This window comes from Equus quagga, chromosome 1 (assembly GCF_021613505.1).
Source record: "Equus quagga isolate Etosha38 chromosome 1, UCLA_HA_Equagga_1.0, whole genome shotgun sequence".
NCBI classification, from domain to species: domain Eukaryota; kingdom Metazoa; phylum Chordata; class Mammalia; order Perissodactyla; family Equidae; genus Equus; species Equus quagga.
Genome location: NC_060267.1, coordinates 33,225,036 through 33,240,873, shown reverse-complemented (window position 1 = coordinate 33,240,873; position 15,838 = coordinate 33,225,036). Strand labels below are relative to the sequence as shown.

General features: G+C 36.4%; 1 protein-coding gene across 2 annotated transcripts in view; it reads right to left on the bottom strand.

The window, feature by feature from the left end:
• Window positions 1-15,722, bottom strand: part of INTS13 (integrator complex subunit 13) — a 29,799-nt gene extending 14,077 nt beyond the window's left edge. Inside the window, exons 1-8 of one of the 2 annotated variants that reach the window (XM_046644081.1) lie at window positions 15,260-15,722; window positions 14,038-14,273; window positions 11,958-12,032; window positions 5,529-5,731; window positions 5,066-5,146; window positions 3,599-3,689; window positions 1,816-1,944; window positions 226-310 (exon numbers count right to left, since the gene is read on the bottom strand). In XM_046644081.1, the coding sequence (XP_046500037.1) occupies window positions 226-310; window positions 1,816-1,944; window positions 3,599-3,689; window positions 5,066-5,146; window positions 5,529-5,731; window positions 11,958-12,032; window positions 14,038-14,262 (889 nt within the window). In that variant the 5' untranslated portion in view covers window positions 14,263-14,273; window positions 15,260-15,722. The remainder of the gene's footprint in view (window positions 1-225; window positions 311-1,815; window positions 1,945-3,598; window positions 3,690-5,065; window positions 5,147-5,528; window positions 5,732-11,957; window positions 12,033-14,037; window positions 14,274-15,259) is intronic. The other variant, XM_046644088.1, reaches the window with a different exon arrangement.
• Window positions 15,723-15,838: the final 116 nt, after the last annotated feature.

Below are 15,838 nucleotides of genomic sequence, written 5' to 3'. Positions count from 1 at the left end.
GATTATCACTCTCAATACTTATTCCATTAGCCTAATCTTTCCCAAAGTAAATTCTACAGAACACTCTAGTTCCATGGCCATTAACTAATGATACTGTCAGATAAGTTTGGAAAGGGCTGAACTAAATTCAATCAGATTTATTTACTGACAACCTTCCCAAAGTTGTTAGTATGCTTTCATATGTTGGATCTTACAAAAGAATACTTTCCAATGTCTTTTACTTACCACTTTTCAGAAAATCTACGTGTGCATCTTTGTGATGAAGTAACTCCACATCATAATTGGCAGATGTGTTAGCATGTTGTTCTTCCTTAAAGCAAAATTTAAAATAACTTGGATTTATTTTCAAAATAATAGATCACATACACTCAACAATAAGTAGCTATAATAACGGGACAGTTTGCTCAGTAATTGATCTATTTAAAGATGCAATAGTTTTCCACAACAATATGACCTCTAGTAAAAAACTACTGGCTATATACAGGTAATAAAGTAGTTAATGATTTTTCTTATATTATGTCAGAATTAACATAGATGATTAACCTAGAAATTTTACAAATTATTTTTACTCTGAATGTATTATCTTTCCAATATTTTATATACACAAATATAATTGAAATAGTTTATATAAACTGAAAGTGAAATAGTTGTTTAAAGGAGGAAATAGCATCTTTAAATACCCACAGTACATTAGCAAACACCAATTACATAAAATAACAAATACAGACTCATAAACAAGTTTAGTAACTTGTTTTCACCAATAGTAAACAGGAACTTCAATATGATGTATTTACCAAAAAAAGACAAAAATTGAAAAAGAGAGTCACACCAGTAGCACACAAATATGGTCAAATTTAAAAAGCAACGTATCAGTCATCCTCAGAGTATTTTTCATATAACTCATGAAATGACACATATTAAAGTACATCTATTATGCTATTTTATTTGTTAATTGCTTCAGCATCCAAACCATTCTATTAGGTAAGGCTACAATTTTTCTGAAAGAGCCAGCTAATGGTATAAGGAAGAAATCAATAATGAAAAGATTCTATTTCTCATGCAACTTAGTGTTCATCATATGGTGGCAAAAAAATGAAATTGGACCTATAAGAAAGCCAATTTGAATTTTTAGATATAGTAGCTACTTTATATTTGTAAACATAATAAATAAAATTAAATTCAATTCCACTCAATGAAAATTCATTTAAAACTTACTGTGAGCCAAATATCATGCGAATCCTAAACAACTTAATGTTAATATAATGAAAATGAACAAGTAACAATCAATTCCTAAGAAAATCCATTAGTAAAATCAGAAGACTCACATGGATGGTTTTTAGCTAGAGTATTAAATTTATTTATAACTATGAGCCATTTTTCCCTAGTTAGACCTATTAGCTACAAGCACCTTTATACTGGGTGGGAAAGAATAAAAATAATAGAAAATAAAATATCCACCAGAATACACAAAGTAAGTAAAATCTAATAACACAATTGTCAGGAAAAGAATCACAGAAAAAGTAATCATTTAAGATAGAGATTATATTTTGATGAAAATAACGAGAACATAATTAAAACCAAAAAAGCTGATATAGAGTGTTCTTATTAGAAAGAAAAATACAGCATTTTGTTCTGTGATCCTTTCTTGTTGCTTTTCAGTATTTACTGACCTGGTCAAAGACACTGAATGTGGGCTAGCAAAACAGAAAATATGATATGGGGAAAAAAAGTTAAGGTTCAATTAAAATAAATAATACATGTCAAATATTTAAAAAGAAAAGCAGAACTTTGAAAATAACAGGGAAAAACGCCTACCTTCATTGGAATATTTGTAATAGTAGTTGAAGCCAAGTCGAAATGCTGCTGTACTAACATATTTAATTTGGTAGCAAGGTGCCGTCCTGCACGAACACTATGAACTTCGCTGGTCAAAACAGGCGACAACTACAGAAAAGTATTAAAAAAAATAACCCACAAAACATTAATACTTTGTAACCTGGGGTTAAATATTTTACTTCAACAAATAAAAATTAAGTGTTTTTACTTTTTAGAATTTGGAAAAATAAAAAGGTCCATAAGTTAACCATGATCACTATTTTAGCAATAAATTTTCATGCATTCATTCATTCAACAGACAGGTAGTAAGCAGAACTTACTATATTATATGCCAGAAACTGTGTGAACTACTGGAGGATACAGCAGTGAACAAAGGCCCTGTCCTCTTGAAACCTGGAGTGGAGTAGTCTTTGATTTAAATATATATTTTACTTTATAATCTTTTACTTCTATTTATCTATATGCAAAACGGATTTGAAGTGGCCCAGAGAAATACTGTAGAAAAAATAACTCATTTTATGGAGAGGACAAACCCTTGCAGATAAAACTACTCATTCATTATAGGGGCCAGCCTGGTAGCAAAGTGGTTAAGTTCGCATGCTCCAGTTCGATGGCCCAGGGTTTGTGGGTTCAGATCACGGGTGTGGACCTATATACTGCTCATCAACCAGTGCTGTGGCAGCATCCTACATATAAAAGAGACGAAGATTGGCACAGATGTTAGCTCAGCAACAATCTTCCTCAAGCAAAAAGAGAAAGATTGGCAAAACATGTCAGCTCAGGGCCAATCTCTCATGAAAAAAACACAACAAACAAAAAACTACTTCTTATAAAGAATGTGGAAATCACCACAAACATTATATTTTGTCACCAATAAATGCGATAAGGCAGCCAAAAGTAATTTTTAACAAGGTAACACACAATTTTACTCATTCCAGGGTAAAAATATTTATTGTAAATAAATTTTTTAGTTATCACAAAGTAAAGCCAACATTGCCACATTATCAAAAGAGGTAGAAAGGAGTTAACAAAAAATGGGCTTACGCTGGAAACCACGCAAGACTCAATGAGATAATGACTTAAAAATACCACATAACTATAAAATATTCATAAACTAAGGTAATAACTTCACGTTTATATTAAATAAAGCTAAATGAAAAATGAGAGCATAAGAACATATACGTTTAACATAATTATATAAATACATATATCTACATTTCTAATCACAGACCAATGATGGAGAACATTATGTGATATAAATCCTTTCAACAATCAACAGACTCGTCTTTTCCTTTAAAATTGTTCACATTTATTTAAAAAGTAAAACCAAGGCTGGAAATTAGTTTTTTTCCCGCTCTGGAAGGGTGAAATTAATTTCTTTGTTATTGGAATATATTTTTGTTAAAGAGTGTATTGCTCTTCTAATGAGAAAAAAAGATTTTTACAGAGTAAAAAGTCATTACAGCAGCTGAAATCTATTACAGTAATTGAAATTTTCGGAACAATACAAATTATGCATGGTTTTGCAACACATTTAATTAAAATAAATGTCAGCAGGAAAGTAAACAGAAAACACTAAATAAATCTACAATTATAACATAAAGAACCAATCTGGTGTTTCGCCATACAGGTTGTTTTGAAAGTTCTAAGTATTGTCTTGGCAGAAAATGTTGGTAATATGATCATTTTAATGCTAACCATTCATAAGCATTTACTATTAATAACTAACAATGATCTTTTCTTCCATTACTTCTGTACTTACCTCTTTTTTAGGACGATCAGATACAAGGCTGTCTTCACCAACTGGGTAGGTGTGGATCAAGACCAGCTCACACTTCTGAATCTGCATGAGACTTAAAGAGAAACTTTTCACTTAGAATATAACATATACTATGTAAAGAATCCAGGCAGGTGAACTACTAGAAATTTAGTATACTAAAGCACTGTATTGCTATTATACTCAGATACTACTTTTAACACAAAAGCTAGATATTTAGAAAGACCGTATAATTGCTGTACTTGCATGAACATTTAATAAATAATTTATATGAATTTAATTCAAACGCAAAAATGATAATTTTCTGTGTGTTTGAAGGCCAAAGGAAATTTTTTTTTTAAACAAGGCCTTTAATAATCTGAATGAGATGGCTGAACACATATATCCTAGCCTTTTGTGTGTGTGTGTGAGGAAGACTGGCCCTGAGCTAACATTCATACCAATCTTCCTCTGTTTCATGTGGGACGCTGCCACAGCATGGCTTGCTGAGCGGTGCTAGGTCTGCACCTGAGATCTGAACCTGCAAACCCTGGGCCACTGAAGCAGAGCGCACGAACTCAACGACTATGCCACTGAGCTGGCCCCAGGGAAAATTCTTATAATTAGGTATAATTTTCAGTAGGTAATTGCCACAGAGAAAACGAATATATTGTGTCTCAGCTTCCCTTTTACTAATGTTTTTTAAGGACAAAATCAGGCAATACAAACCATTACCTATAATTAGTTATTTCAAAGAATACAGGATTTGTAATGCTAAAACGCTTCCCCAACTCTTTATTTTGAAATTTCCAAACTGACAGAAAAGTTGAAAGAAAAGTACGATTCAATGAACACCCAAAAATCCTTAACCTAGATTCACTGTTAGCTATATCTGATTTCTCCATACATACCTAAATAGATGTATACTTTTTTTCACTAAGTCATTTGAGAATAAGTTGCAGAGGAAATGATACCTCATTCCTAAATACTTCAGCATGCTTCTCCTAGTGACGATATCCTACTCATTAACAACAATACCAGTACTCCACCTAAGAACATTAATAACAGCTCAACCTACTATAGACTCCACATTGCAACTGCCCCATACACGTCTTTAATAGCTTTTTTCTTTTTAAAAAATTCCTACAATGCAATTAGTTGCTATGTTTTGATTTAGTACATGCTGAATAATGCCACCAAAAATTTACTCATTTTACAAATTTGCAACAGAGTAGGACAGTAAGCCAACAAAACAAATACACATTATAAATTTATATATTATTTTATCCTTCTGATCATCTTTCCTGTGAAAAAAAGGAAAATTTTAAAGTGAAAGGAAAAAGTTTAATTTGTAGGGCCAGTAGAGAATTCAAGGAAATGCTAGCGATTACTACTCAAATTACTGGAATAATTATAATGAAATACATAGGACTATAAAATGGAATATTTATTTCATTTATGGATTATACTCACTGATCTGAATTAGCAGCAAGCTTGTTATGCTCGTGAATTGTTTCCTGGACACAGTCCTCAAGCATTCGCACATGGCTATCACTACGGCATACGGAAGATGGAACAAACTTAGAATAAACAGTAAGAGAAAAAAATAAACCCCCCATTCAGCTGTAGTAGCTTGTTACAGGCACTTAAAGTTACTTCAGCAAGGACTGTCTTTAGTGTGCTCGTTCATAATACCAAACAACCAGATGAAAAACTAGTGAGAAAAAAAGTCAAATTCACCTATGTGGTGACAATCTAAAGAGTTTTCACTGAGATGAGTCTTTATTTTAGAATTGGATAAACACAGCTTCAATATTAGAGGGGCCACTTGCAATATGCTTAAATGCTAACATGCTGTTTCTGCTTTTTTAAATAAAAACCACAATAGGACATTAAAATTCCCTCAGTGAAAGAATTACTTTGAGTAATGTCTCACCTTTTTGCATTAGTAATGCAAATTATTCGTCCTCTATTTCCAACGCGTTCTGCATTCTCCATTAGCAGAGTACGAGCCTCATGTTGGTATTCTGTAATTTTACACAGGGTTTCCACTGCGGCAACGAGGCCATGCAGAATACTGCAGCATTCTGGATCTGCCCGTGGATTAGGAGGCCCAACAGCAGCCAATGCTGCCATTAGCTAAGTAAAAGGGAAAACAATTACGTTGACAAGAGCGTGCACAAGTCAGATGAAAGCATCACAAGAAAGAAAACTAAAGACTAATGTATCTTTTATGGACACAAATATCCTCAACAAAATACTAGCAAACCAAATCCAGCAACGTATAAAAGAATTATACAACATGACCAAGTGGGACTTATCCCAGGAATGCAAAGTTGATTAAAAAATCAATTAATGTAAATATTGTATGAAGAGAATAAAAAAAAACCCACATGATCATCACCATAAACACATATAAAGCATTTGACAAAATCTGAGATCCTTTCATAATAAAACACCCAACAACCTAGAAATAGAAGGGAACTTCCCCAAGCAGATAAAAGGCATCTATGAAAAACCAACAGATAACATCATACTTAATGGTGAAGACTGGATGTGTTCCCTCTAAGATCAGAAACAGAAGAAGGATGCCCACGCTCACCACTTCTATTCGACACTGTACTGGAAGTTCTAGCCAGAGCAATTAGGACAGAAAAAGAAGTAAAAGGAATCTAGGTTGGAAAGGAAGAAGTAAAGCCATCTCTACATTGCAGACAACATGATCTTGCATGTAGAAAATCCTAAGAAATTCATTAAAAAACTGAGAGGGGCTGGCCCCATGGCATAGTGGTTAAGGTCAGCATGCTCCACTTTGGTGGCCTGGCTTCATGGGTTGGGATCCTGGGTGTGGACCTACACCACTCATCAGCCACGCTGTGGCTCCAACCCATATACAAACAGAAGATGACTGGCACAGATGTTAACTCAGGGGTAATCTTTCTCAAGCGAAAAAAAAAAAAGGAGGATATTGGCAACAGATGTTAATGCAGGGTGAATCTTCCTCAGGAAAAAAAAAATTAGAAATAATAAACAATTTCGCAAGGTTGCAGGATACACAATCAATACACAAAAACCAATCATACTGCTATACACTTGGAATGAACAAACCAAAAATGAAATTAAGAAAACAATTTCATTTACAACAGCACCAAAAAGAATAATATACTTAGGAATAAATTTAACAAAAGAAATACCATTCTTACACTCTGAGAACTACAAAATATTGTTGAAAGAAATTAAAGATATAAATGAATGGAAAACATCCCATGTTATGGTTCGGAAGACTTACTATCGTTAAAATGGCAATATTCCTCAAGTTGAACTACAGATTAAGCATGATACATCAGAACCCCAGCTGACTTCTTTGAAGAAATTGACAAGCTGATTCTAAGATTCATATGGAATTGCAAGGAACCCAGAATAGCCAAAACAATCTTGAAAAGAACAAGGTAAGAGGGCTTTACTTTGTGTCTGCATAAGGATACTCTCGAAGAACCTGTCAAAAACTAGCAGTGGTAGGGATAAACAGTGATGTGCTGGTAAACCAGCTCTCCAAAGGGGGAAAAAAGCTCTAATTTGTAGTTTGCCACTATCAATGCTTAAACACTCCCACTACGGCCGATTTCAAGCACTGACAGTGAAGTTGGCAGGAGATGCACACAGTCAGCTCTTGCAAGTTGCTATGAGCAGGCTCCAGCACCCCACTAACTGGTACAGGGGATGCGTGGGAAGCTTCAAAGTTTACCTTTTACTTACACACACACACACACGCATGTGTGTACATATGTATACATGTATGTATATATGTAAGTTTTATTTTTAAGTTACATGGGTATTACTTATTCACAAAAAGTAATCAAAAAAGAAAGATTACTGTGTATAAATGACTATGATAAAGTCCCTGGTACACAGGAGAAGCTTAATAAAAAGTAGCTTTTTAGGGGAGGAGTGTTGTGGTCCTGGAGAAAGCAGAAGAAAGAACATGTAACTTTTGGAGTCAGACAAATATAGACTGAAATTGGGCTCTGCCTATAACACCGTGTGACCTGATCAATCTCTCCTGGCCCTTTTCCTCTAATCTAAAAGTGAAAACAATAATAGAACCCGGCCCACACCAGTCTGATACTTTCAAACTTCAGTTAACTTAGCCAACAAAAACAAGACCCAAACTCCTGAAGTCTGACAATTTTTCTGTAAGGAAATTTAAGATGTATAGGACAGAGTTACGTGCTACAATGGAAAGAACCCTGGACCCAGGTACATAAGTCGAACAACCTCTGACCACTACGGGCCTCAGTTTCTGCACTTGCACAATGAAGGAGTTGAAGCAGAAGATGTCTACTATCCTTCCAGCCCAAACATTCTTCAACCAATCTACTTAACTGTTACTCATGGTTATTCACAATAATTTGGGAAAGGAGTGACATGGATAACTAAAGTTAAACATTAAATGGGTTAACATAGACAAAATTATACCTAATTTATACAAAATGCCAATCATTTTACATCATTTCAAACACCAGTGATTTGCTAGATAGTTGCCTTCACCACTGGAGTTTCCCCTTCTGTTCACGATCTAAAAGTAATGAGTGCGACATAATGTGCCTTCACCTTCAGAGAGCAGAGGGAAGTGGTAATTCTCTTATCATCAGTATACTTTCTATTATCAAATGCATACTTTTTACTGCACTGCAGAGGTGCAGTAAAGAAAATCTATACAAATTTGCACTTAGTTTTTTTCATACACAACTAGAGAGACTTCAGGCTTCTTTCACAGCACCTCTTGAAAGAAATAAAGCAGAATACATGCCATTTCAAAAAGACATTACAGAGGGAATATATGGAATGCTTAATATGATTTTTTCAAATAATGAAAGAAGAAAGAACATTCTGGAGTGATATAAATGCAAAGCCAAGCCAATAAAAGCCTACTCCTTGAGTTATCCAAAAGAATGAAAGGTTAGATATGTTTACATATTATAAAATTAATCACGACATTTTAAGACTAAACACTGTGATAAACACATTTCCTTTAGAAGTGTTCTATTTAAAATACGCTTGAATGGGATTATTTCCACTGAAGGGCATCCATTAACAGAAAAATTTTAACATGAAATAATTCAAATAATGTAGTATTTCACTAATGCCTGTCTTTCATGTTCATATTCATCAGTGAAGAACCTAGTAGACTGAGATCTTCTATCTAACTAAACCAAGGCAAAGAACATAACCTGCCACAGTCAGTATCCTTAGATAAATAATGTTCAAAAAGCACAAACTTGGATTGAGCATGGGTTTATTTCTACTCCCTCCTAAAATTCCACTAAAACTGTAGTAAAGAAATTTAATTTTAAAAAGCATAAACCAAAGGGGGAAAAACCCATAAATGCATAAAGATGAAGAGAATAGAGGAGGTGACAACAGCAAAAAAAAGATGTCAAAAGAATGTATTAAAATGGATGGTGGAATGGTACTGGGCTTGGTTGGATGAAGAAAGCTGAAATCTAAGTGCCTACAGGGAGGAAAAAGGCAAGATGATATGTGCTTCAGCATCCGGAAGTTCAGGAACTGGAGGGATCATGTACCACACAAAGCAGGGATGAGGCAAGACCCTGAAAACTATGAATGACTTGAAGTCAGTATAAAGAGCAACTGGATTCCCAGACCTTACTCATACCCTACCCATGTAAGTGACTACCCCTCCTCAATGCCCCCAGATACAGAATCACATTCATCGGAGGAAGTGAGCTAGAAAGGTACCAAGCATGGATACCACAGAGCATAGTACAGTGTAAGGGTACGATAATGGACCAGTGCTGCCCAACAGAACTTTCTGTGATGATGGAAATGTTCTACGTGTGCGCTATCCAATACAGTAGCCATTATGCACATGTGGCCTACTGATCGTCTGAAACATGGCTAATGCTACAGAGAAAGTGAATCTTTTTAATTGTATTTAATTTTAATTAATTTAAATTTAAATAGTAGCTATTTAATAGCTAACAGGAGCTACATATGGCTAGTAGCTACTACATTGGACAGCATAGTACTAGACTAAAACCAGAAAGATTGAGTCAAAGTCTGCCTACTGGATGGGGCAACCTACCCTCTCCCCTGGCTCTCAGAAGGCTGACAACCAAGTTTACAGCATCCAGGTAGAAGAGTGGAAGATCTTCTCTGGAGACCATGAACAGCACCAGAGAGATGATCTGTCCATTCTGACATCTGAAGGCCCCCCAGTGAAAACAATTAGATTAAACCACAGTGAAGCCCAGTCAGCACTAGCTATTCCACAACAAGGAGATCCTCTAATCTGCTGTTTAGCGCCTTGCTTTTAATAAAGTTGCATGGCTAAATATCAATGGCATTTAAGAAAAGCCTCAACATGAAAAGAATTCTGAGAACACCGCCCTCTGGTGTACTGGTTAAGTTCACACACCCTGCTTCTGGTGGCCTGGAGTTTGATGGTTCGAATCTTGGGTGCGGACCTACGTACCGCTTATCAAGCCATGCTGTGGCAGGCGTCCCACATATAAAATAGAGGAAGATGGGCACAGATGTTAGCTCAGGGCCAATCTTCCTCAGCAAAAAGAGGAGGATTGGTGGCAGATGTTAGCTCAGGACTAATCCTCCTCAAAAAAAAAGAAAGAAAAAAAACTTCAAATAAACTATTATTAATACCTTCAGATTAAAAGTTACACCCATAAAACAAGAAAATGATATGACAAAATGGACATAATTCGAGCATAAGTAAGATTTCTTGGAAATTAAAAATATGATCAAATAATAAATTGTATATAAGGATTAAAAGAAAATAGGTAAAAGGCTTAGAAAGTAGAACAACAAGAGGACCAGTGAGGGGCCGGCCTGGTGGCACGGTGGTTAAGTTCGCATGTTCTGCTTTGTTGGCCCAGGGTTCGCCGGTTCGGATCCCGGGTGCGGACATGGCACTGCTTGGAAAGCCATGCTGTGGTAGGCGTCCCACATATAAAGTAGAGGAAGATGGGCACGGATGTGAGCTCAGGGCTGGTCCTCCTCAGCAAAAAGAGGAGGATTGGCAGCAGATGTTAGCTCAGGGCTAATCTTCCTCAAAAAAAAAAAAAGAGGACCAATGAGAAAAAGAATAAGGAATTTAATTCAGTAGGTCCAACATCCCACTAAACGGGATTCCAGTAAGAAGCAGAACACAGAGATAAGAACATTACCAAAGAAACAATACAGGGAAATCTTCCTGAAAAATACAAGGCCTAGCTCAACCAACACCAAGGGACATCATGGAGAAATTTCAGACCATAAAGGGGGAAAGAAAAGATTCAAAAAGGTTTCAGAGAGAAATTATGAGGAAAAACTATATTAGACTTCTCAACAACACTAGAAGCTATAAAACAGTGGAAGAGCGTCCTCAGAATTTTGAGGAAAAAGTCGTTTCCAACTCGAAATTTCTATATCCCAGGTATTAATAAAGTGTAACGTAAGTTACAAGAATTCTGGAGGTAATACTCTACCAAAACAAGAGATTCCACAGAGAAAAAGAGGAAAAAAACTGGGATCTGAAAAATAGGGAGAGGTGAGGATGACAGCAGTGCGCTGGGCCCAGAAGCAGCCAGTTCAAAGGGAACAGAAGACTGTGCTCCGAGAAGTTTTGTAAGGAAAAAGAAAATCAAACTACTAAATTTCTACTACATTCATGATTAAAATATTGAGAAGTTTTGTAGACACATGAGGAAAAGCAGCAACAGATAACACAGAAAACTATACAAATTAAGAAAAAAAGGAAACGATAAACTCTAGGAATAAACAAAAAGTTGTACGAGAAAGGAAATAAAATATAAGTCAAATTGTTACGCTGTACACCTTAAAACTTATACAGTGCTGTATGTCAATTATATTTCAATAAAACCTTAAAAAAAAAGAAAGGAAATAATCACATATACTACTTGGCTTAGCAGTGAGTAACACTTTATACAGACCTTATAATGCAAACACAGAATTTTGAATTAACCAAAAATTCCCATATAACAACACTGAGAAAATGAGGGAAGGGAAGAAGGAATATAAAAGGTAAATCCTCATTGACAATGATGATAAGTAAAGTTTAAATTGAGAACTCTATAAATAGCAGTAAAAACATGTTATTTAGAAACACAGAAGTAAATACTAGGTGACCCAAAAAGTTGAAAGTCTGCTTCTAGGAAGTGGGGAAAGACTGGAATGGAGATAGCTCTTTTTCTTTTAGTATCAGTTGGTGTTTTAAAACTACGTACAAATACTATATTGATAAAAAAAAACTTAACTATTTTTTAAGAAAGTATTACCACATTCAGATAATTTTTTAAAATGGCCACAGCTCAAAACCTAACCATACCTCCTGCAAATTTTGGTCTTCTTGAGTCCAAGAATTTAAAACATGTGCTCCGGAGTCACTCACAATGAAATTCACCTAATAGATTTTAAAGAAATAATTAGTATTCAACTCTAATTCCACTCAATCACATCATATTTAAAATAATATGCAGTCTCCAGCACTGATTTGAAGATTGACTCATTCATTCACTCATTTCATAGTTAGAGAATGCCTATTACATGCCAGCCACTATTCCTGGCACTGGGGATATGGGAACATAGCGATGAATAAAACAGTTCTGTTACTCACAATGTGGGGAAAGCCAGGGGTGGGGGATAGGGGGAAAACAGAGGGCAGTGCAGGGAAAATACAAATAAATAAGTGAACAAGATAACTTCAGAGAGTGATAAATGCTTTGAAAAAGAAGTTGGTTAGCTACTTTAGGTTGAGAGGTCAAAGAAGGGCTCTCTACAGAAGTGGCCCTGAGGGGAACCCAAAATGGCTCAAAGAAACCAGCCATGGACAGAGCTGTGCGTAGAGAATTCCAGGTACAGCAAACAGCAACTGTAAAGGCCTCTAAGTGTGAACCCTCAAAAGAGTGAAGGGCAGGGCAGGCAGAGGGGCAGGAGACAAACTCAGAGAAACAGGCAGCAGCCATACCACATAATCATTGAGAGCCAAAATGATTGATTTGGACTTCATTCTAAATTTTAAAGTAAAATGCAAACAAAAAAATACTACCAAGTAAGATGACATGCACAGCAAGGATATATCAGAAAATATATCAAATGATGACTATGTTCCCTTTTGGGAGGAGGGTGAGATTATTTCTTTCCCCTGGACTACATGATCTAATCCATGATCTTTTTTCATAATATCTACGAAATACTAGTTTTGCTTCCCCAGCAAGCTTAAGTAAGTAGCCTTCCTTCCTAAGGCCTATCTGACAGGGACATATTTTACTAGCCACCTTATTTACATTCTCTCACTGAAATCTTACAATCACCATAGGAAGTAGGTGTTACGCTTACACGGGAGGAAACTGAGGCTTTGAGAGATAAAGCAGTATGATCAAGGTCACACTGCTGGTAGCTTATGATGCCAAGATTTGAACCAAAGCCTGTGCCCTATATCACTACATTATCCTTCCTCTCATATACTTTCTTTTAACCCAACATAATGCACAATTTACAAAGGAACTAAATTTTAATCTGGAACACATCTTTACGTATAACACTAGACTATGTTCAGCCTTACTGTTACTGCCCTGCCTGTGCCAGTCTAAGAATTGGTTAGGTTCCAGTCTAGGCTGCTCCAAATGAGAGACAAAGCAAATTATCCACTTGTGGCTAACCAAATGAATTTCTCAAAATAAACCAGTTGAGATTCTGAAACCTGAAGATAATTTGCATTCTTGAAATTTCTATCAATCTTCAATTTCTCTTCTTATTGACAAAAACAATTTCTGCTTAGCATTCTTAAGAGCAGTTCTTTCTGATATGGCCAAATCCTGCAGCAGTACAGCACACATTCAGTAAAACCATAAGCACTCAGCCTGCTTAGGTTCAAATTCTGGTTCTGCCTCTAACTAACTATGTGACTCAGGACAAGTTTCTTCTCTTTACCTCAGTCTCTGCATCTCCAACAGGGCAATAATAAATAAGGCTGATAGTCAGATGCTACAAACCAGTACATTCTGACAAACTGCTTAGAGCCGACAACCCTTCTGCTTAGGCTGGCAGCAGTTTTCAACGGTCAGTGCCTGTTGCATCTGGTTATTATATACTTTGAATTTTATCCCAGTAAATCATAGTCGCTACCTCATAGGGCTTTTGTGAGAATTAAAAGAGTTAATAAATATGAAGCACTTTGGAACAGGCCTGGCACATATAAATGCTCCATAATTGTTAGTTGTTGTTATTGTTGCTGGCCCTAACTAAATACATATAACATATTAATCCCAAAAGAGAAGTCTATATACCATATTTTTAAAATAGCAAAGAGTTGCAAGTCAAATCTATAGTAAATTCATATATAAAAAATATAACAGGCAGTTAAGTACATCCCCCAAATCATGATTTTGCTTATACTTCGTACTCACCAGCTTTCTGAAAGGAAATATATCATACATTATTCTACAATATTCCATGGAAGATTCTACTGAGCAAGTCCACAATGATTTAGATATAGGGGCCAAAGGGATGATTCCTTGGGTTCTATTCTTCACCAGCATATCAAACTCGACATGCTGTCTGCATGATTCTGCCATGTAAGGGCAGTGATCCACAACGAATACTGTTTTATGAGATTCCGAAAAAATCTTCATTTTGTTTTACCCTGTAAGGGATAAAATATATTAGCCAAATGTCTTATACATAATATTTTAATATCTTAAATTATTTCTAATTAATGTATCTTTTTTCACAAGAAGATTTGGTAGGGAACATGAATAACGAGTATTCAAAGAAATTTATCCAACAAAGAGCAAGATTTAATGAGGTCATCACCAGAAAGTAACTATCAATTCAAGGGATGAGCTACACCATATTAAACTGTCACTCCACCAACCACAGGCAAAATTACAGTCCACACATATTTTTTTGTTTTTTGAATGAACTGAAAATTGTCAGAAGAAAATATTTTTCCAAATAACTGTACTTGATTGGCTTACATAATAACAAATATAATAAACGACAAATACTCTTCAAATAAACTTTTGATGATCCTTTCTAATTGACATCAAACACATATAAACCCCCAAACTAACCCAAGTCAGATTTGGGCTTCCCTCCAAAAAGTCTCAAGACTTCTGAAAAAAAGGGGAGTGGGGAGGAAGGGAGAATTAACAGGAAAGAGGAGTGACAGCAAAAGTAAGGCCCAGAACAGAAGAAATATCTCCTAAGACAGCTACGTATCAGATCTTCCCATCAGGATAAGGACTTGAAATTCACACTCTCCCCCTTCCTTAGCTTCTGAAACACCATATAATTTATCACGTACAATAGAAAAACTTAGTTGCTACCGGCACACTGTTGGGGAGGAGCAACTTTTAAAACTTTTTCTTATAGAAACTCCCTTGCTTCGCTAATAAAATCTTATCCAGAATAGACAATCCACATTCAAAAAGCACATGGTAAGCAGAGCAAAAGTGTTCATCAAAACGAACTGAATTTTTACGATCCAGCTATTTTCTTCTCCTGTTTTCAAACGCATTTCCCCTTCATGCAAAACTCTTGAGAAAACTAGACACACTGCTGGAGGGTGAGGGGTGGAAAGTACAAGGTGAGTGGATACGGAAGACCTCAAGATCGAGGTTCGCTTACTTTCGTGCCTGGTCCTGCAGTGAAAACGAACAGAGGCTACGGACCACAGCCACTCTGGAAAAGGCTGGCTGGGTGGGAAGGGTCAGCGCACAATCAGGAATGTCTGGTACCAAAGACAGGGGACTATGCTTTCCCCGCTCATCTCCTAGCACACCGGTCCTTCCCAAGCTTCCTAAATGTAGGAGCGCGCGCGCGTGCGCATGAACAGAAACACCCACACACTCAGACTTGCGCGTGCGCAAAGACTCTTCGACAGCCCCGCCAAGCTGCCCTTCCCCCTCCGTGGGCTAGACGCCCAGGTCGCTAAACAGGAAGAGGGCGGAACCAAGGGAAAAAATGCCTCCGACCATCAAGATTATTCTCCCCGTTGATTTTCCCAATCACTCATTGGGAAGATTGATCCGGGCAACCTAAGAGCCTTCCCAACAGCGAAGTACCAACCATAGCACCAGCTAAACCAGCCACGGCCAGTGACGCGCCAGACCCTCCCACCCGATCTCCCCTTCTCGGTTTCTCCACCCTGGGCCAGTTTCCCTAGAGAAACTCGCGAGACTTTGCGAGAGGCCAAGCAAAAGCCTG